At 34.5% G+C, this 22,455-nt stretch overlaps 1 protein-coding gene across 1 annotated transcript in view; it reads right to left on the minus strand.

The window, feature by feature from the left end:
- The window catches only part of SNTG2 (syntrophin gamma 2), a 232,779-nt gene that overhangs the window by 77,269 nt on the left and 133,055 nt on the right, over window positions 1–22,455 (minus strand). Inside the window, exons 7-8 of the mRNA XM_042822310.1 lie at window positions 13,136–13,223; window positions 7,559–7,650 (exon numbers count right to left, since the gene is read on the minus strand). Of these exons, the coding sequence (XP_042678244.1) occupies window positions 7,559–7,650; window positions 13,136–13,223 (180 nt within the window). The remainder of the gene's footprint in view (window positions 1–7,558; window positions 7,651–13,135; window positions 13,224–22,455) is intronic.

A 22,455-nucleotide genomic window follows, 5' to 3' on the forward strand; every position in this document is an offset into this window, starting at 1 on the left:
TTTACTCATTAAATGTAAAACCTCTGCAAGAAAAATGTCATATTCTCAAAGAGAAACACTTTTGAATTCTCCCCAGTAATTTAGTTTGCAGCTTCTGTTAGGGCTGCAGCTTGAAAGCAGCCACAGTGATACATTTGGATGTATTACACACTGCTCTTTCCTTAAACATGGGCTATAGGCAGGCTAAAACTGGCTTAATTCAGTGTTAGACTCAGTAACACAGCCACTTTGTCCAGCAAGCTTAAGATCGCCTTTAAATATACTTTGCAATTCATACTACAATTCATAATACCATATCAATATTGTCCAGTTCACAGAAAGGCAAAAATCTTCCTAGAGGATGAAAGTAAGGACCATACCTGAAATACTAGTGTATTTATTGCAAACATTCCTATATCACAGTTAAACAAAGAGACAATGACAGTTAGTGCAGTTATTTTCTTAGAAGACTTAACTAGCATGAATGATTTATTCCCTTGAAAGAAGCTACTTATTTATTACTGTGCTGCTGCCACCAGTCCTGAGGAATAAAGAGAAGACAGGACATCTTACCAGAGTCTGAGGTTTTAATCATAAATTCAATCTTTGCAAAAGACTTGTGTTCTGTAAGACTTCCATTTTCTATCGAAATCTCTTAATTTTTGCAAATATTTGCTAAATTGTTATGGAGAGTTTCAGAACACAGGAAATATATACAACAGTAAAATTAACTTTCATTTATTCTGTTTTAATTTAAATTAATTAACAATTTCTGTTTTGGCAAAGACTGAAAGGTAAAACAGACAAAAAGAAAATAAAGAAGAAGGAAATATGATACTCATTGCAAAAATTCATAATGTAAATTCTGTGATTTTGTCTTGCCTCCTGTAAGACCTTTACTAACCATTTGGAATTAATCACTTTTTTAACTTTAGAGAATTTTTTCTTTCAAAGTGTATCATTACACTGTTGAGCCTGATTCTTCTACCAAGCATTTCTGCCTGTGTAAGTAACAGACGTGACTATTTCTAGATTACTGCCTCTGATGACACTTTATTCAAGGGATGATTATGATATTATTTACCTTCTGAGGGTTTTTCTTTCTTTCTATTTTCTTTTTTTTTTCCTATTTTTTCTTTAGTGAACATCATTAAGAATTTCTGAAAAGAGTATCAAACATTTCTCTGTATATGTACATGACAGTGCTTGCAAGAGTAATACAACATCTGATCTTCACATATTGAAATATTTTCCTAAGGAAAACAACTTTGAAATGGTCTAGCATAGCTTCATCTTTTAAGCCATAACTGAAGAAAATAGTTAGTACATTGTAGTGGATTTTAGTTTTTTTTTTTTTTTTTTTTAAAAAAGGATTAGTTTAGTAAATTCTAACTTCATTGCACCTTTTTGGTACAAACTGAAGAGCACCTTGTCCAAAACCAATTAGTGAAGATACTGCAGCACACTCAAAAGAAACCCCATTATATAACATTCTTTTCAAAGTAGGAAGATCTGTCTTACAGTTATTTTGTAAGAAAGGAACTAGAATTATTAGAATTGTATCCTTTCTTCTAAAAGCATTGGCAGCACCTCAAGTCACAGTGAATTGGATGAGCTCTCTCTATAGGTTTCAGTCAGGTCACTGACAAATCTAAGTGTACATTGTATGTATTTCTGCAATAAATGCATACATAAACACATATTTAGAAATAGGATTAGTTCTCAGTGAATCAATGAACTGATCTGACCAATGCATGACTGAGCATTTGCCAATATTTATTCTAGGGAGACACAAAATACATGCTGTTGAACGGCTGTGGAAGGAAACAAGACTGCTCCATTTTGCAGTACAAGAGCCTTACCTAACATTAATCAGGGAACAACATAATTACAAACCTTTAGTCATGAGAAGAAACGGGACTGAAACTTGTGATGCCCAGCTAAAGAAAAATTTAATGAGGTATCTACTTTAATAGGAGTCAATTAGAGCATTTGACTTGCGTTAAAATTCAGAGGCTTCTAATGAATACCCAAATACTTGTGCATTCCTTTGATGTAGCATTAGCACAGATGACGGACTGTTTATTTATTTTTAATGGAATGCTTAGATGTAGGTGCACAATTCTGCGACAGCTTTAAGACAGTAATTATGTGATAAAGTATGCACCACCAAATCATTTAATAGATAAAGGCTTTTACATAGAAAACAAGCCCTTCCAGATGAAGTAACAATTTGTACAAGTAATTTCATGTCTTTAAAATTGAATGAAAGAAGGAACTTTTAATTATACAGCTCTATTCTACATTATTTTAAGTGACACAGATTGTTTAATTAAAGAAGAAGGTAAAACAGTATGTGAAACAAGGATACTACTCCTCCATTTCTAATACAAAAACAGATTCAATTTTAATGCTGCAGACTTCTGAAAGTTAACATGCAAACTTCTGAAAGTTAACAGCAATTCTTGAAGACATTTAATGCTTTTTAATTAAAGGATGGATTTGCAGACACCTAGCACTTATATGTGGTGTTTACATGGAGAGTCTGAATACGTGTTAAGGATCTACACTGCTCTACTCACTGCAATAGCTAGGCATTTCAGTGACTGGGATTATTATTCTGCTGATGAGCAACAAATTAAAAATCTTACAATTATATAAATTTCTGTAGAAGTGATTTACAATGGAAAAATAAATGAATATTTCATTGCAGCTGTGGTGCTAGCTGTTATTATTTTTTTTTAATGAGCCAATAAGGTACAAACCTGACTAAGGTATTTTTTGAGAATACCTAAGGACTATTATGCCTTTTGCTATAATTTGTTTCCCTCAGTTTAGGTTAAATCTCAGCACAAAAGCAGACAGCAATCATGACTCTTCTCAAACAACAACAGAATTTAGAAATCAAAACACCACATTAAAGTATATAACAAACAGAACAGAATATAATGTTGAGATTATTGCACTATTTATAAACAGAGGTGTACACAATTTTTGGCTGCTACAGACATCTTTTGGCAGCGTTATAGATCCCAAAACGGGGTGTGCTGCCTTGGTTAGAAAAATTGGCTCCTGGTTAGGGAATTTTTTTGGCCTTAACATAATCTGACTACCCTTCTGGATGAATTTGAAGCTTGTCTTTTACTCCTATTACTGACGAGGAACTCAGTAAATATAAATTTGTTGTAGGAACTTGTGGAGTGACAGTGAGTAGAACTTTGTGGAAGGACCAATTGCCTTGATTTCATTTTTTTTTTGTTTTGTTTTGCTTTGTTTTGTTTTGTTTTTTTTCAATTATAAGCCTTTCACACATGTCTGAACTGCTAAAGTTCATCTGTGCTAACATAGCAACTTGATACAGGTCGTTTTTCTGCAGATAATCACAATAATAATAATGCTTGCTTTCATTTCTAAAATATCAGATTCTTTACGTAGTCGTCAATCTCATGAATGCTCCCACATATTACTAACTCCTTCTAGCCAATAACTTCCAATACTGCCTGTAAGTATATCTGAAAGATTACTGGTTTTTTCTGTTAATGATTTTGCCAACAAGTGATAAATAGTAATAATTTTGCTTAATCATGCAATGGATTTCTAACTTCTTTTGGTAATAAGCTTTGCCCTAAAGCAGTCTACTTTGTACCTTTGTAGTTCTAAGTAGAAGAACAGATAATGAGGGAAAAAAATATGTGATTTTGTACAAATAAATAAATAAATAAATGTTAATTCGTACGTTGTTCACATTCTGCATTTCTGAACACAATAGGCCAAACAGAATAGCATCACCTATAACAATAAAAATTGTCCCCCAAAACTTCTTTGTCTATCTATGCAAATGAAGGGTACTCAAAGCATTCAGAGAAATATACTGAGCAATCCAACTCTCCCTAAACCAGCTTCCTGTTGACTGGTCATAAAAGCTACTCTCTACATCTCATCAAGTAAGCAAGGTAATCCAAATATTTAATCACAGGTGAAATAAATAAATAAATAAATAAATAAAAGCATAATGATTCAATTTCTACCAGAAATTGTATCTCTTTATCTTCTTTTTATCTCTCTTTTTGCTGCTACTGAAAAGAAAAAAATGAAAAAAAAATCATAAGAAATAGAAGAAATTATGATTCACAAGAGAGGGCAGCATGTGGGAAAGTATGCAAAATCAAAAAATAGAACCTAATATTAAGCAGTTGCTGCTTTTTTACTTCGTACATTATTTACATTTCTTTTTCCTGAAAGATAAACAACAAAGCCAGAACCTTTTATCTAACCTTTCTTGGTCTTTGATTTATTTTCCAGTGAAAAAAAGAATTGGATTTAGGCCATCCGCACTTAAAAAATTTAAGCCTTCTTCTCAAACTGTGTGTGAATAACAGATTAACGTTCAGCGTTTTATCAGAACATTTTTGAAACTACTACTAGATGTCACAAAGCAGCAAATATTGTTTAGTATTCATTTATTTATCACCTAGGAAAACTTTGTTTTTCAGTGTCATTATTCCTTTCACTGCAATTCATTGAGGCTCTAAGTTTAAAACAATTGCAAGAACAAACAATATCTACAAAACACTAAAACAATATTTGCCTTTTATTTATCCAGAAGAAACAACTAACTTGAATCAGATATTAAATAGTAAAAGAAATAAGTCTATGGAAAGGATTAACAACGACAGTGTGAATCAATACAACTAAAAGATTAGACTTTTAGAGATACCTTTTATTCATTTCATTAACATCATAGTAAAAATCAACTCAGAATTAAGGAACAGCACTTTTGAATATCTAAATCTCAATTAAACAATTTACTAACTCAACATCAAAAGCATTTCATAAGCAGATCCATAAAATTACTTCCTACTCTGTACGAAAATAGCCTTTTTTCCAGCTTCCACAGCTATGATCCCTGAGAGGTAAAATCAGAAATAGAAAACTTGCATCATTTTTCCCCGTATGTAAAAAGGGGGTGGTCATTTCATATTTTATTAATGGAAAAAATTATGATTATTTGCAGTATGTTTTCCTCACTTCATATGGCTTCTCACCATGCCAGCTGTCCAAAAGTGTAACTGTTTATCTGTTTTAAGCATTTCGTGTTCAGCAAATGGAATACATAGCAATGATTACTTTTGTGCCTGTAACTAGCACTGTTACCTCTCTGTAAGTTACCTACTTTTTTAGTTATTTCATGTTTTATGTTTTATGCCCATACATTACCAAATAACGCACTATGAATTGGAAGTCAATTTAAGGTTTTAATGCTTTCATACTCAGTAATAAAATCATGGATTTTCAGATTGTGAGTTCTCAGAGTCTACTGGTACCTTTTTCTAACAGAAAAAGTATTGATCTGAAATCTTAAAACTTCTTTGAAGTGAGCTACTGATTGCAAAAATGGAGAATAAAATACAACTTAAGAATGACAAATAGTACCTTTATACTAAATTGGAAAGCGCTACAGAAACATGCAAAAGTGAAACAGAACAACAGAACAACTTGATCTCAATTCAATGGTCTGTTCACTGCATTAAAGTACCCATCAAGTATAGCTTTTACTCAGCAAGAGAATCTCCATGCCCTTGCTTGGATCCTCTTCCCTTTTGGCCTGTACTGGCTTGGGATTGACCTGTATCATTCTTTAACTCTGAAGCAAGGACTAGTATATACATTGAAGAATTAGCATTCTCTAGGTTCCATCAAGTGCTGGGCATCTGTATTTTTTCTTTTTTTATGAACTGTACTTGGTGCTGAAGTAGGCGATATCTTTCTTAGAGCAAAGCTTTCATTTAAACAGATGAAACAAAACAACTGAAGAAAAAAAATTTCAGAATATCACAATTCAGCTGCACTTTTCAATCAGGTGAAAAGCTACTACAGTCTCCCTTTGCATGGCAACTTCCTTACTATTCAAAAGTGTCTTAAGAATTTGTTTTATCCCAGGACTCTTTTTTATTTACTTATCTATCTATCCATATATTCATTTTCACAGAATCACAGAATTGTAGGGGTTGGAAGGGACCTCCGGAGAGCGCAGAGTCCAACCCCCCTGCCAAAGCAGACTCCCTACAGCAGAGGTTGCACAGGTAGGCATCCAGATAGATCTCGAATATCTCCAGAGAAGGAGACTACCTTAGTCCCCTGGACAGCCTGTTCCAGTGCTCCGTCACCCTCACTATGAAGAAGCTCTTTTGTATATTGGTGCAGAACTTCCTATGCTCCGATTTATGGCCATTTCCCTTGTCCTGTCCCCACAGATCACTAAAAAGAGGTTGGCCATGTCCCTTTGACTCCCACAATTTAGCAGAGGGCTGGCCTGGAAATCTAGAATATTTTGGATAGTTAGGAACTTATCTCTTCAGTATTTTTGCCATTGTTTTGTAATTAAAATCCTTCACATATTTACACAGCAGAGCATTTCCATTCATGACTATATAAGCATTCTCTAAAACAGCATGGATCTGACTGTGGTTTGGAAGGAACATATGACTGCAACACAAGCCTACATGATGTAGCACACTACTCAAAGTGAGGTGATATTAAAATGGGGCTTAAATATCTTCTGCCATCTTTCTGTAGAAAACTTGCTTTTTATCAGATGAAAGATAGCCTCAGGGCTATTTTACACAGAGGGGTAATGGTAAAAAAAAGTGCAACACTTGGGAAAAGCAGCAGAAACTGGTAGGTCTGAACAAAAAAAAGGAGGGAGAGAGAGAGAGAGAGAGAGAGAGAGAGAGAGAGAGAGAGCATAGGAGAAGCTTGTACTTTGTTCACTGGCATTCCTTCTGCAAAATTTAATATCCAACTACTGAAGAGTCTACAGCTGCAATTAGTTAAAAGAGAAACAGGTTTAGAGAAGGAACAGCTGTTCCTATAAAGTTATTATTTACATCTTCAATCTTCATTTTAAGAAGACGGCAACACTGTCACCTGCTAAGACATCCTATCTTCTTTGGTTTTGACAGCTAGTTATCTTTGCCAGAAAAAAAGAACACTTTATTTGCACAATGATGCATTTAATTCAATAACAACTGTTTGCTCCAGAAAAAGATCTGCATAATCTCTGGATTAAAAAAAAAAAAAAAAAAAAGACTTTTGTTTTGCTGTGTTTGCTTTTCCTTTTTATTTCTGTTTCCTTTTCTCACATTTTTTCTATCATGAAACTTTTGCTTCAAGAATTCAACATTTATATTCTTTTCTGAATTCTGTGTGCATTTCAACATCTTTAGCTGTACTAAATTCCATAGCACAATATTGCAGTTAAACAAAATATGTCTAAATTTCATGTGTTAATCCCCATACAATTATAGGGTCTTGCTGTGCTCATTCTTACAACCTTCTCAGTTGCCTCAGAGTAAGAACCTAGCCATTCAGGACCCCATGTTGACCACTTCACAAGTACAGAATTTTGCAGTATCTACACTAGAAATAAAAGATTATACAACCAACAAACCTCAACCAACCAGAAGAAAGTCATCAAAGAAACAGAATAGCAATACAGCATTATGTTAGCATTAGAAATCTCAGAATAGGGAGAGAACTTACTTATTTTATACCACATTTTTAACATTAATTTGCTTACAGTGTTAGCCGAGTTCCCATTCAAATGCAAGCCACTGTCAAAGAGGGGGGATGAAGCTCCACTACTGTGATCACTGGATGGTCCAGGGGAACCTGGAAATCAGATCATGAAAGACAATTGCTTATGTTAAAAAAAAAAAAAATAATATATATATATATATATTATATCTATCTATCTATCTATCTATCTAATGAAATACTTTTTCCAGCTGTAGAAGATGGAAAAATGTTGATACCTATCACCACACTACACCAAAAAATAAAAAACTAATTTAATGTTATTTTTTAGAGGGTATGCTCATAGAAACTTCTTCAATGCTTAATTGTTTGAAGGAGCAAACCTTTATTTTTCTTTTTTTCTTTTTTTTTTTTTTTCTCCCAAGAATGAGACATTCAAAACCAAGTAACAAATTAAGTTACACAAATTCCATTAATTTAATGAACAGATTTCCTATTCAGTGTTTAAATTCTCATCTTGGACTATATTAATGGACAGTAAACTTTCAGACAAGTACTAACTGTACATGTATGTACATTTTGCTAACAGATATATATCTTTCTTAAAATGCCTATTATATTCAAGAATGATCCACCTTCTCAAACTAAGAAATTAAAAGCAAATAGTCATCTTGTATTGCTGACACGATGTTAGTAATTTAGTATAACACAGCTGTATTCTTTGAGATATGTTTCTTTGACAGCTGTGCATAGTGATCCTGCAGTTATTTAGCAATTAATGAGACTAGAAATGCATTTGTATGCAGTGACTTACTTGTAATGACAGAAACAGCATGAAGGCACATCATTGCATAATTTTTGCTTAAATGTAAAACACTAACATATAACACCAATTATGCATAACTACAGTCAGAAAGTACTTTGTCTTACAAAGCACATAACATCAATTTTACAACATTATATTCAACATCACTGAAAACATTTTTTTGTCTGAAGAAGTCATCTGAAATTGCCTGTAAATCAGTTCACATTAATATGTGTGTCAAGTCTAACATCACTAGACTCAAAAAGTTATTCATAGTCATACATTTTCGTATACATCTGAATATATATATCTTCATACATATACTTAAAATATATATCACATATTTGAAAGATTTAGCAAAATGGAAGTTAATTCAACAAAAGCTCATCTTAACAACTCTGTCAGTTCAGTGTTGAGGTCTTAAAATTAGACTATGAGCTTTAAAGCTTTGGTGTGTTTTTACTGGTGGTCCTTATTTTATTGCCTGAGATGATGCTAGCAGAAGGCATTGTCACATTCAGCTTATACAGGTCTACTCCAAGTGCTAACTTCAGTATCTAGACATATTTTGTTGCTACTATATACCTAAAGCAGACCACACACACACAAAAAAAAACTAACAAAAACAACAACAACAAAAGAAAAACCAACCAACCAAACAAACAAAAAAAAACCATGTTCAGACTTGTAGATCACCACAGTGATGGCAGTAAGAGAAAGTGATTTCCTTTTTCTTTTATTGAAATATTTAAATAAATATGTTGACATTAAACTCCCCACAGAATAGCCTGACTGTTGGAATCACATCAGAAAATGTTTTTAGTAGAGAAAACTGACATCCATTGCATAGCAATGCTTAATAAAAGGTGAGGCAACAATTTTTTCTACTCCCAGCATGTTCCTACAGACTTGCTTTTCAGTTCAGTAGCATTCCTTGGTTTTCTGAGTCTCAACAAACTACACAACTTCTCTCAGTCTATCACAGAATCACCAGGGTTGGAAAACACCTCCAAGATTATCCGGTCCAACCATCCATCCATCACCAATATTTCCACATTAAATCATGTCACTCAGTACAACATCTAAATGTTTCTTGAACACTTTCAGGGATGGTGACTCTACCATTTCCCTAGGCATCCTGTTCCAGCACCTGCCTACTCTTTCAGAGTAGAAATTTTTCTTAATATCCAACCTGAACATCCCCTGGTGCAACTTGAGGCCCTTCCTTCTAGTCCTATTGCTATGTCACCTTCAAATTTTTCAGTCTGCTCTCTGCTTGTTCTGCCCCACTCACTCATAGATTTTTCTATCTTGGCCTCACTCCATATTTTGAAAGTTTCTACTGTTTATGCTCAACTGCTTTCACGAGAGGTGCAGCCCTCTCATCTCTCCAATGAGCTCCAACTGCTGCCCAGCATGGCATCCCAAAAGCTATCAAGTGATCTTTCCTCCTCTGAAGAAAACATAGGATATGCATACATGATACACACAATTTAAAACAAACAAACAAACAAAAAAAAAAACCAAAAAAAACAAAAAAAAAACCCACACAGAAACAATAAAACAATTATTGTTATTATTAATTGTATTAATAATACAATTAACAATAATTAAAAACAATTAAAAGTAATTTTTCTCTATCTGCCACTGTAGATCTTGCACAAGTAGCTGAGACTTCAAATCAAGTGCTAGGCATCAGTCCAATCTCTGGAAAATTAGTTCATGACTACATAAAGAAAATGTTTATTTAAAACAAACCATCTGCTGTAGGTAATACCCCCTCTGTGACTACGGTATCCCACTAAGTACTGATGTTAGAAATATGTGGTATGTTTTGAAAGTTTCAGCAATCATTATGATTACCTACCCTCTTCGTATTCCATCCAGATTGCAGCTAGACAGTCAACCTATGAGAAGTGCAAACTTACACTGTGAAAGGCTTTATCTATGCATTTTTTCTTAGCTGTGTCATTTTTGTTATTTTAAGAAAGCTAGGTCAGGAAGGATCCTCTGAGTATGAGGGAAAATGATTTTTACTTATGCAACATATGAGAATGCTGAGAGGAAAAACCCTGTGAGATGAGAAGGGGTCACAAGGAGAGATATCAAGGATACATGTACTTGCAGCTCACAAAAGCAACTGACATACTCCTGAGGGTGGCAAGAAAAATCCAGAACTCAGAGGTGAATGAAAGAAACTAAAGGATCACAGTGGATTTTGCAGATCTTGTGGTGATTCAGTAAATCAAGTTAACTGATGCGAAATCTAAAGCAGGAGCTCATTTGCAGTGGTACAAGTAGGAGTTGTTTATATATCCTTTAAATTCTTTTTGACACAATGACTGAGATTTAAAAAGTTAGGGATTCTATTGCTTAATTTAATAAAACCTGGATTTTATTTACAGTTCAAAAGGCTTAAAATTAATAGACATACAAAATATTTTAAAGATCTTATTACCTCAGAGTCCCATCAACAGATTTTACTTTTTTCCCAATTTAGACAATTAATTACACTAAAACTGTAAAAAACAAACAAAACCTCCAAAATGAAATAAGTTGGCAGATTGCTGTAAAGCAGATAGTCAGCAGGACTTTATCTTTTATGACATTACAATTTGTCTTACAGTCAATGTTGCTAAATGATACTGGAGAGCTCCTTAGCAGGGTCTGCTGTGATAGGACAAGGGAAATGGTTTCAAACTAAAAGAGAGGATTACATTGGTTATTAGGAAAAAAAGTGTTTTACAGTAAAGGTAGTAGAGCACTGGAATGGGTTGCCCAGAGAGGTGGTGGATGCCTCATTCTTGGAGACATTCAAGGTGAGGCTGGATCAGGCTCTGAGCACCTGATCTAGCTGTAGGTGTTTCTGTTCATTACAGGGGAGCTGAACTAGGTGACCTTCAAGGGACCCTTCCAGCTGTAGTGATTCTGTGAATCTATGAAAGATCATGCATGGAGAAAATGAGGGACATCAATTTTTAAACTTTCATCTTTCCTTTGAAATGTCCTGTGATGAGGATGTTTGTCTTTTGTTTTGCCACATGGAAAACACACATTATACTCTTAGCAGTATTATTATTCCTCCTTAGGTGTAAAGAAGGAAAAACATCTATACTGCTCTCTCCCTTTTTTTATTTCAAAGTACCTCTGGTGCTGACAAAATCCATCAAAAATATTGTGCCGTTAAATTGCCAGTCTTCAGACTTTGTGCGAAAAGTTAAAAGATGAACTTTAAAAGTTCCTTTCAAACAGTTCTGTGATTCTGCAGTATTCCTGAACACCTGAATCAGAAACCTTTACCTTACTAAAACCATTATCCTCTTTCAAAGGGTCTGTAGCCAATCATTTGGAATCTGCCCCTGTTACTGTTATTCAAGAGAAATCTGTTCGGAGTAAGAAATTCAGTGTCATTTTAGAAAGGCTATCACAGGATATCAACAAGCACAAGAAAGACAAAATGCTTCTTAACTGAAAGAGATATATTGGATACAAACTACCTATTTGGGGCATCTAATTAGGCCTGCCTCCTTTACACAGAGCATGAGCAAATCTGATACATTACGCTACCCTGCTCAGTCTGGTCCGCTATGTCATGCCTGAAGTGCAATATTCAGAAATAGAACTCAGTACAATCATACATTTGAGGAACTTAAGAAATGTCCCTTCTTCCTAACTGGACTTGGAACCTCAGCACAAAGCTCACTAGCTCCTCTCCTGGATGTTCTCTTCAGCCATTCAATACTAGCTGAAACCAAGCTCAGTGAGCAAGATGATCATTGGTAAATGACTTGATTTGAGTACTCATTCCAGCGGTGAGCAAATAAACAAATAATGTCTGGAAAATCATGGAATATAGGTCTTCTTTAAGGGAATACATGAGTGGTGGGACTCCCATTCAAGAAGAGCTTTCACGAGACCATGCACAAGGTGGAATTACAGTCATGAAGAATCAGTGACACATATAACAAATTAAGGAGCAATTCTACTGAGCAGTAAAATGCATCCCAACTCACACTGCAGGCAATATTGAAGTGCATACATGAATAAATCTGAAGTATCTTGTCCTTTCCTGGCATCCCAGAAGACTCAAGCTCATGGGCCCCTATCTCTAAGCATACAGTCAAACCAGCTGCTACCCTGGCAGTTTTAGTACTACAGTGTGTTCACTTCAAATGCAACTATGCTGTCTCTTCCCATTATCCAGCATTATTACTATTTCTCATAAGCACATAATTGGGAGTAGCATCTGCCTCCCCTGCTTCCTTCTTAAAGCTCTTCCTTCCTTCCCTACTATATCTCATACTGTGGTTACTGAAGACACAGGTTGTCACAACAGGGAAAAATTTGCCTGCAGTTCTTGTAATATTTTCTGTGGCTCTACTCTTTGGAGTTTGGCATGAGTTTAGACATGAATACTCATTAACTGGCACTTAAGGATGAATTGCTTGTTTCTGTGTTTGGAGAGACCCTAACTGCACCAAACTGGTGATCATCTTGAAGACATGCACAGGACAAATGGGTGATGAGGACTAGCCTAGCACGGGTACATGAAAGGCAGATCCTGGTTGACAAACCCTATCTCCTTCTATGACCAAGTGACCTGCCTAGTGGATGAGGGAAAGGGCTATTGATGTAGTTTACCTATGCAGTATGCATTAGATTCTTACAATGTAAGCCATGGAGTACACAAATAATTTCCTATTTCTTGCAGTAAAACACTCTAGGATTGAATTATCATTTCTGTTAGTACCACTGTTTCATAAGAATACAACAAAGAGGAAAACAAATTACCCTTATCCATTAATTGTCTCTTACCTAATGGGAGCTTTAAAAATGATGGAGCTTCTCTGAAGTACTGAACAGTAATGGTAACTTCATCACCAGCATTTCGCAGTAGGTGTACCTGTCAGCGTGACAAATAACAGCTACTTTAAACCACAGAACCACCATGTGGAAAGCACATTAACGAAATCAGTATTTCTGTTGATCTATAAGGTAGTCAGTATGAACATTTCTGAAGAGGAATGAAGACTATTTTGGGGTTAAAGCCACACCAGTAAAGGAGTAGGCAAAAGAGTAAATAAAAGAGTAGGCAAGCCCAATGGAACAACCTGAAGAAATAATTTAGTGGGCAACCTGATTTTATATACCAGCTGAACATAAATTCTCCAGTCAAACTCATTTTATAAAGCTGCTACAGAGTAGTACTAGTGGTAGGGAGAAATGTATTTATGTAGATACATTAATCATGTGCATGAATACATACATAAGTACATAACATAAATTAATACATCACATATATTTTATATAGGGCTTATATTTTGTCTGATTCAGGTGATAAATTACAGTCATTTTTCCATTTTAAGCATAGTTTTCATTTTTGTGACTGTCTTCATTAACTATTAATATTTGCTAATCAGACGTGAACACATGTAGGCGTGAATTTCATATATACACACGTATGGGTACAGCACCTCACATCAGAAACATCAGAATTGAATTGAAGACATAGCACATTACTGCACGAAGAACTTTTTAAAATGCATAATTTCAAATAATATCTTTGATGGAACTCAGTTCCCAGTAGAGGACAGAGGTATTCTCCAGCTACATATCCATGACTGAGGAAATAGGTATTATGTTTGGCTGGTACGCACCCTGCAGCCTTGGTCCCGTTTGTCAGAAATAGATATTAAGACCCATGGTCTCTAATCTAAGCATAACCAGAATAAGTGAGTATCAAGCAGAAATGTAACCATAGCAATCAGTAACTCCTATAGAAGTATTTACAGGTCTAACATGCTCGGAGGAAGCAGGTGCTTGTATTGCTTCAGGCCACTATTTCAGCACACTGCCACATCGACTAACACAAGAAGCAGGATTACCTCAAATATTATAATTCTTCCTTATGTGTACCCGAAATAATGCTTACACCAGTGACTGATCTATTCACCTGCATAAAAAATATTAAGCTTATTCCTGATGAATATGAAAATCCAGAACAAGTAAAGAAATCAAGTAGTCACCTAAGCTAAGAATCTTAAGCTTTAAAAATGTGTTGGAAAGGACTGAGCAAAAAAAAATGACCATAAAAAATACAACACTACCGAGAGTAGCGCAAAAGCAGCAAAGCCATAACCCACTCTGTTTCTTACAGAGCCAGAAATAAGTTGTGAGACAGAGAAGGTATCAACTTAGCTGGAGACAAAAACAAACATGAAAGGGAGGAAATTATCTTAGTTCATTGAATTAGCCCTTTTATCTTATTTTTGCTTACAAATACAATAAGACATGTTTTGAACCACAAACCTTCATTATTCTTTTTAAAAAATAACACTGATCTTGAACAGCATAATTACCAGTAATTATAGATTTTTTTTCTTCATGATTTTGTACATTATTTTATCTACTTAATTACATACTTCAGTTTCTGATTTACTTGAAAACAATGCATACACAAATATCTGGGATATGACACTGTTACATACTGTGGATTGAAAAATATACTCTGAGCCAAATCAGTTTTTCCCCAAAGGAGTGGAAGTTTAAATAAATTTGCTTAAGGCTAACTCTTAACTGAAGCATGAAGACCCATCCCTCAGAAAGTAATGCTGCCATTCTTCAAAAACTCCACAAATATCAGAGCACCACAGTGACTTTTCTCTGGAACTTCAGGTCTGTCTCAACTATGATAAATGCACTATAATTGAAAGGACTTCAAAGCCAAAGAACTCATAATTTTACAATTAGCAGCATGTTTTAATGCTCACCTACTTTTATGTATTAATTATGAAAATAAAGAATTATCCCAGGAATCAAAAACAAAATACCAATCCCTCCCCCCCCCCACCTCCCAAAGAAAAACAAACAAACAAACCCATAAAAGACAGAAATGGATAAATTACAAAACAAACATACAATTCCTAAATGGAAAATTAATCAATTGTTACTGATATATTTAGTATGTAAGAAACACATCAGTCAGTCAGGAAACTGCCAGCATCATCCACTCGCAATGGTATGCAATGACAAAGAATGTGATTTCAGTTGAAAGATGGTCAGTTTCTAATGAAGGTTGTCTTGTGTCACTCAGTAAAAAATCTAAGCAACAAACTTTTGAAGTTATCAAAATAAGCAAGTGATGTGCTACATTAAATTTGGAAATTGTTGATGATTTGGACACCATTTCCTCTTCCTACAACAAACTTTTTCAGTTATCCTTTTTTGTACTAAGCCTTCCTAGTATAGCAGGTGTTTTGCAGACATCCAGAGTTAACACAGGAGGAAACATAAGAATCAGTAAGAACCACTCTTGATGTCCATGCCAATGAAGTACAGAGAAAAGTCACAGATCTGTGGACTGATGAGCCTTAGAATTTATCTGAAATCATGCACATGTTCAGCATTTCAGGCATAAAGAACTGAAACCTGGGGTATCTAGAAAGTGATAATAAAAAAAATCCTCTTTTACATATAAATTCTTACAGCTTGTAGAAGACCATAATAGCCTATCCATGGACAAAATGCAGCAAAATACTTCCTCCTTCCCCCTCCCCCACAATTCCCCAAGCATTGTAATATTACTGTCACCATAAAACAGAAAATCATTTACAATATTCTGCATGTGTCAGAAATAAATGTTAGGCAAAATCTTTTGCACATTATTCCAGAAAACCACTCCATGATTCACTGCAACAGTGCTACTGTAAAAGCTAATATTTATTCAGCATAAGTCAGAGGGATTTTTATATATTTTCATTCGATATGCAAATATTTTCTATACTGAATAGAATCATATGAATTGATTAGAGAACCATCATGCAAATTACATTAAGTCTTATGAAGGATTAGTGCTTTTTTCCAATTAGACTTTTTGCTAACACTGTATTGGAAAAAAAAAAAAAAAAAAAAAAGCAAATATAGAAAAAAAACTAATCAGTTAAAAAACCTTGTGATTTCCTAATCCAGTTTTTTAATAGTTTCGATTCAGTGTTTTAGTTTATTCACCACCTGAAGCATATGAAGAGATTCACACTCTGTGAGTTTGTCTGGTATCTACAATATTGAACAAGAGCAGATAAGTAGAAACTAGCCTCAATTCAGTGCCTAAACTAACATACCTAAAATATTAATGATAGCTATGAGATCTACACGCTTGTTTGAGCTCTCTTGTTTGTCTCTCATGCTCATGTGTGAGACGACTCTTCTGTTAAGAGTCAGTGACTTTATGAAGAGAAGCAGTAGAAATGTTGGATCATGTAAGTTTGAAAAACCTTCAAGATCACCAGTTTAACCACCAATAATCACTAAAATAAGTTCCTTAGCATCACATGCAAACATGTCTTGAACACCTCCAGGGATAGACAATCTAAAGGTACACCTGGCAGCTCATTTCAATGCTGGTACTTAAGTACGACTCATAAAGGGATTTTTTCCACCCACAATCCACAGAGTTTGTTAATCTCTCCTGTCATCGTACATAATAATTTTACTAGTAATTTAATTTTATAGGGCTGTAAGTTCTCTACATGACTTTCATTTTGAGGAAATTTACCAAATGCAAAATAACTGAGCTCTTCTTATGTAAACAGATTAAGTCTGATCTTTTACAAATACATCTATTTAATTAATCAATCCAATATCACATGGGCATTCCCTAAGTCTTTTTTAGCTTGTAGATGAGTCCTCTGAATAATACCAGGCTAGATTCCACAATTCTTTATGCCCTGATGAAAATCCAAGGCTCACACAATATAAAGTAGTGGATTAGTCCAAAGCACAAAACATTACTTAGGTAGAAAAGGATGGAAAAGAAAGCTGGAAATAAAAAGAAGAGGATACTGTTTCAGAGAAACTATGTCAGCCACAGCTGAAATGCACAGGTGTGACTGAAAATTAAGCTACTGGTTAGTTTGTGCATAAGACATAAGAATCAAAAGAAGCAAGAGTGGAAAGGTCTTTCTAGAGATGGCTAGGGATAACAAAGGACATTATTCAATGTTCCTGAATTTATGAAGTCTTGTTTTAGAAAAGAAATAAAAATAAAAAAAGAATTCTATCAACTCTTTCAAAGACATTCCAGATTTATTCATGGTTTGCACTCTTTTGTTCTTATTCCATCAATCTTTATCATTATTTGGCTTTCTTTCTGACTTTTTATATAGCAATGATCGACAAAGTCCCCGAAGGTAAGAATTACCTTCCCTGTGGTGATCACCTGCCATACTTACTGCTCCTCACAACTCCACTTCTATTTCCCTCTCCTAACTGTTTATAGCAGTGGCTGTCCTTGCACAGGATGCTGAGGGCCATGGTCCAGGTGCTGAAGATGTACAGATGGAGTGCTGGCAGCAATGCCAACAGCAGTGAGGATGCAGGTGCCAATGATCACCTTGTCCATGTCTGGGGACAAGCAAAGGTTTTGATTAATTCAGTCAATTTTGTAGAAGAATCTACAATGTCATGTGCTAGTATTTCTGAATAGTAAGATAGAGATTTCCTCATTTCAACCGTAATAAAATATGCAAAATGTGATCCCGCTTCAAATATATGTCTACTTATGTATTTTTATTTATAACCAACTATTAGTTATACTGTTTCCCCTCAAGAATTACATATTTTTCCTTTATAACATCAGAGACAGAGTCAGTTTCAATTTCTGAAGTATATTTCTATTAACTACAGTTTACACATGCCTCTAATAGCAATTCAATTTTTGACTCTTTATTTATGACCGAAAAGGCTACTATAGGTTGTTATAAATACTTTGTAGATTGGAAGATCTTTGGAGTCCAATCTACAAAGTATTTATAGCAACCTATAGTAGCCTTTTCATTTATAAAATGAAATTTGTATATTTCATTTATAAAATGAAAAGCCTTAAAAGAGATACAGCTGCAGAACTGAATGGAAAAAAAAACAAAAAACAAACAAACAAAAAAAACCCAACACCCACAAACAATACTTTTAAAACTTTTTACCTTTAGGGAATACTGCTTTAAAAGGTTTCTGCCTAGCCACACTCACTGTATGCTTTATCTAAGTAGTGTGATAGTGTAACAAAAGTTTAATTCTAGCTATAGCTCCTTTGTGCTAGGTAGCTGAATTCTTCCATCAGTTTTAATTATACTAATTCTACTTTTGTGCTCAAAAATTATCTGCATTGTAAATGCTCTTAATGCCAGAGTATTTGCTGCTTTTCTAGCCCAGGGAATTAAATGACTGTGAAATAGATAGGGATAAAAAGTATTGAAACCTAGAACTACTTAATTGTGGATGCTTTCTTAACATGCTTAGAGCTTGAGAGTAAGTCAATTTCCAAGAGTACATTACAGAAATTATGTGATATTTATTACATAAAGCATAACCCAACAGAGGTACCATAAGTCATTTCTCTATTTTTTTAGTATCTTTTTTTTTCTCTAGTATTTTACTATTCTTTACAAAAAGCTATAGAATTGTAAAAGGGTACAAATTTCAGAAATGTATGCTAACATATGTGAATTTTATTATTTGCATCTAAATTGTTGGAGACTAAAAGTATGCTGCAAGTTACTTCTTAATGAGGAACATGCCAGATGATAAAATAATCACATTTCTTAGAGCATCTGGAAACTGAGGTTGAATTGTATATTCCACAATATTTTGAAGCAGTACTATAATTTGCTGATTTGATCTGGCTTTATTTTAATGTAGTGCTAGGATATGCAATACCTATGACAAATTAGGACCTGGACAAATAAAATTAAACTCAGATCTTTTTAACCCAAGGAATGTGAAGAACACTTTAAATTTTTGTCTCCTTGCCAGCTAACAAGGCTGCTTTTCTATCATGATGAAACTCCTGCGAGAATAGCTCAGAGAAAACTAACATGGTAACTGAAAGAATAAGGAAACTATGCACATCAGAGCTTTATTCTGCTAAATTAGCATTCTTACAATAATTGTTGGTATTTTTCCTCTTTCTGTTACTGCTCACTACAAATCAGCAGTCGATTTTCTAAAATACATGGTAAGTCTTAACTAAAGAAACCAACTATATAGCACCATTAATAAATGTTCTCTAATAACAGCGCTCCTTCTCTTATAAACAGGAGAATGATTTTTTTTTATGTGGGCAGATAGTGATAGGACATGGGAGAATGGTTTTAAACTACAAGAGAGAAAACTTAGATTAGATATTAGGAGGAAATTTTTTACTCAGAGGGTGGTGAGGCACTGGAACAGGTTGCCCAGAGAGGTCATGAATGGTCCATCCCTGCAGGTGCTCAAGGCAGGTTGAATGGTATCCCTGGCAGTCTTATCTAATGTCTGCATGCATTCAGAGTTTGGGATCATTTCAACAAGCTTCCCTTCATTAAAATCCTCAGAGATGATAGATAATATCTATGTTGATTCTGTTCATGTATGTGTATGCAACATGAGATAGTCTCAGCCTGAAATACATTAAAAAAAGATACAACCCTTTTACTTTTTGCACCAAACATTTGAAGAAATTATAGTAAAAGTAAAATATTTGGAAGACAACAAGACTGTTCACAACCTAATGAAATTACCTTTCGTACGCAGAGGAACTAGTCATAGGGAAGTCAATAGGCAAAAACATCTACAATTCTTCTCCTATAGCAAATGGCAACATAGTTCAGAGCTGGAAATCATCTTGACAAGGAAACTAGAATCTGCTAAAGCTTTTTGCTTTGCTAATAAAAAAATATATATATACTTAAAAATAAAAAATATATACTTTAAAAAAACAATTGAGGTAAGAAAATTCAGAAAATGATCAATCTTCAAAAGATGAAAGCCATTTCACATTAAAAATACTTTGGAAAGAATAAGGGGAGTCTCAGTGAATATTCAGAAATATGAATCCCCCTATATTATTTTAAAGCATAGCCCATCAAGTTCCTCCAGATAAATCTATGTCAGTTTCCTCTCTATTCAGCTCTCACAGAGAGATCTTGGTTTCATTTGACACATCTTAGTTCTGGTTTCACTACTGGCAGAGACACTGAACAATCTATTCTTTACTATTCTTTTCATGCCAATCAACTTTACAAGCCTACATAATCTCTCATCTCAATTATATCTTTTTTCAGAGGAAAGCTCTACCTGATATAGCTTATTCACTGTTTAGAAGCTGTTGCACATCTTTGATCATGCTGCTCAGTGCCTTGTTGCTTTCTCTGAACCTTTTCCTGCTCTTTTACACCCTTTGAAGTGAAAGGACCAGAAATACTGTCAGCACTGAAGATACAAAGCCACCCTGGATGCATACAGTGATACTATCAGTTCTGCTTACCACTTCTTTATAAAAGATCCCCTGTCATTTGCTTGGCTTTCATTAAATCCTGAAGCCTGAGATTTTATTTCACAGCTGCATTGGTAAGTTCAGAGTCCACCAGTCTGTACATGGAGCCAGGACTCTTCCCTCCCACTGTGGAATGTACTGCTTAACTTCCCCATTAAAGGAGATCTCCTTTCTCAGGCGACAAGTGATCTTGGTGTGAGAAAAGAATCTCAAGATGCACCAGGAGATGCTTAGACTGGGCACTAGAAATAATTTCTTCATGAAGAGTGTGACCAATCTTTGCAGTTTGGACTTCCCAGGTAAGCTAAGGAATCCCCATCCATGGAACTATTTAAGAGATGTGCGGATGTGACATGAAAGTTTTGTCTTGGGACTCTAGGTCAGGCTGATGGGTGGACTTGTCTTGAAGATCTTTTCCAACCTAGATGACTCTTAATTTCACCTTCTATTCTACTGACACTGAGTCACTGAATGTTATTGCTGTTCTTCACAGTTCTCCCTTATCCTTCCCACTTTATATTATTTTAATAACTTTAATAATTATATAATATATATATATATTATATATATATAATATATTATTTTAATAACTTTAATAATTATGTTGAATGAGCAAAGTGACACCTCAGGTTTTATTTTCTTTCACAGTTTGCTAAGAGTATCTTGAAAAAATAAGTCCTAGGAAAGTAGAACAGTGTGGGATATTCCTTCATTGTAAATCACAATCCAATTACTCTTCCTCTCAATTTCTATCTTTCAAACAATTATTTATCCAAGCAAGAATCACGGCTAGTAAGTTTCGTTTAAGGCATGTATGAAACAAGGGTTTTGTTGAGGGATTTTTGGAAATCCAAGTAAACTTTAGCAATAGTTTCCTTTATCCATGTTATGTTTTTATGTTTTTATCTGTATATTTGTAAGTTATATTTTTTTTATTATGATTGTTAATAATTTTGCAAGAACAGACACGAGGCTTACCAGACTGTGGTTCTACAGATCATCTTTTGCATCTTTCATTGATATGTATTTATTATCTTTCAATCCCTGAATACCAGTATACCTTAGACACTCTTCTAATTTGAAGTGATATTATTTAAACAAAGAAAAAATCATAACAATGTAATTTTGATTTTAAACATGTATAATAGTTATTATTTTATTCCCTAACCTCTTCTAAATGCAAATTATTTATACAATTTTCAGTTTTAAACAAATAGTAAGTGTTTTGTAATCTAAAATAAATGATCTCTATGGTTACATTTATATTGGTAAATTAAACATGATGAGGACACAAATCCAAACACTGAGACATGATTAGTTAAATTCCGTGTGTTAAATTGTTAGCACAGACTGGTACGGCTTAAACACTTGCTATTTATCACTTTACCAAATCCATGGATTAGGTTAGCATAGGCCAATGGCCATAGTGAATAAGTATTTTTGGGACTGGCAATCATATAATAAAATATAGAACTAGTTCTTTTCCAACAAACATCCACTCTGTCAAAAGCGAGGAGTATCCTCTGATGCATTCTCCACTGGTGCTTCTCCCCACCAGCTGGCAGACAGGACAACCCAGTGATGTCCTGAACTGCAAGAGTCCAGACACTCACAAGAATTGCTAAGGTTTTCTCCACATATACCACTTTTTAATTGGCACAAAATGTTTCTGTTCAGAGTATTTGTTACTGCTACTTAAAAGAAGTAATTAAGGTAATTCAAGACTCCAGCTGTAGAGTGCTAGCTCACCCTTGCAAAAGGCCATTCATGGCTACCAGATTAGGCTTATACTATGATACCCAATATAAGGTATTCCATTTTGTAT

Source organism: Centrocercus urophasianus, unplaced genomic scaffold (assembly GCF_019232065.1).
Source record: "Centrocercus urophasianus isolate 14NV4802_14NV808 unplaced genomic scaffold, USGS_Curo_1.0 seq_10, whole genome shotgun sequence".
Classification (NCBI taxonomy): domain Eukaryota; kingdom Metazoa; phylum Chordata; class Aves; order Galliformes; family Phasianidae; genus Centrocercus; species Centrocercus urophasianus.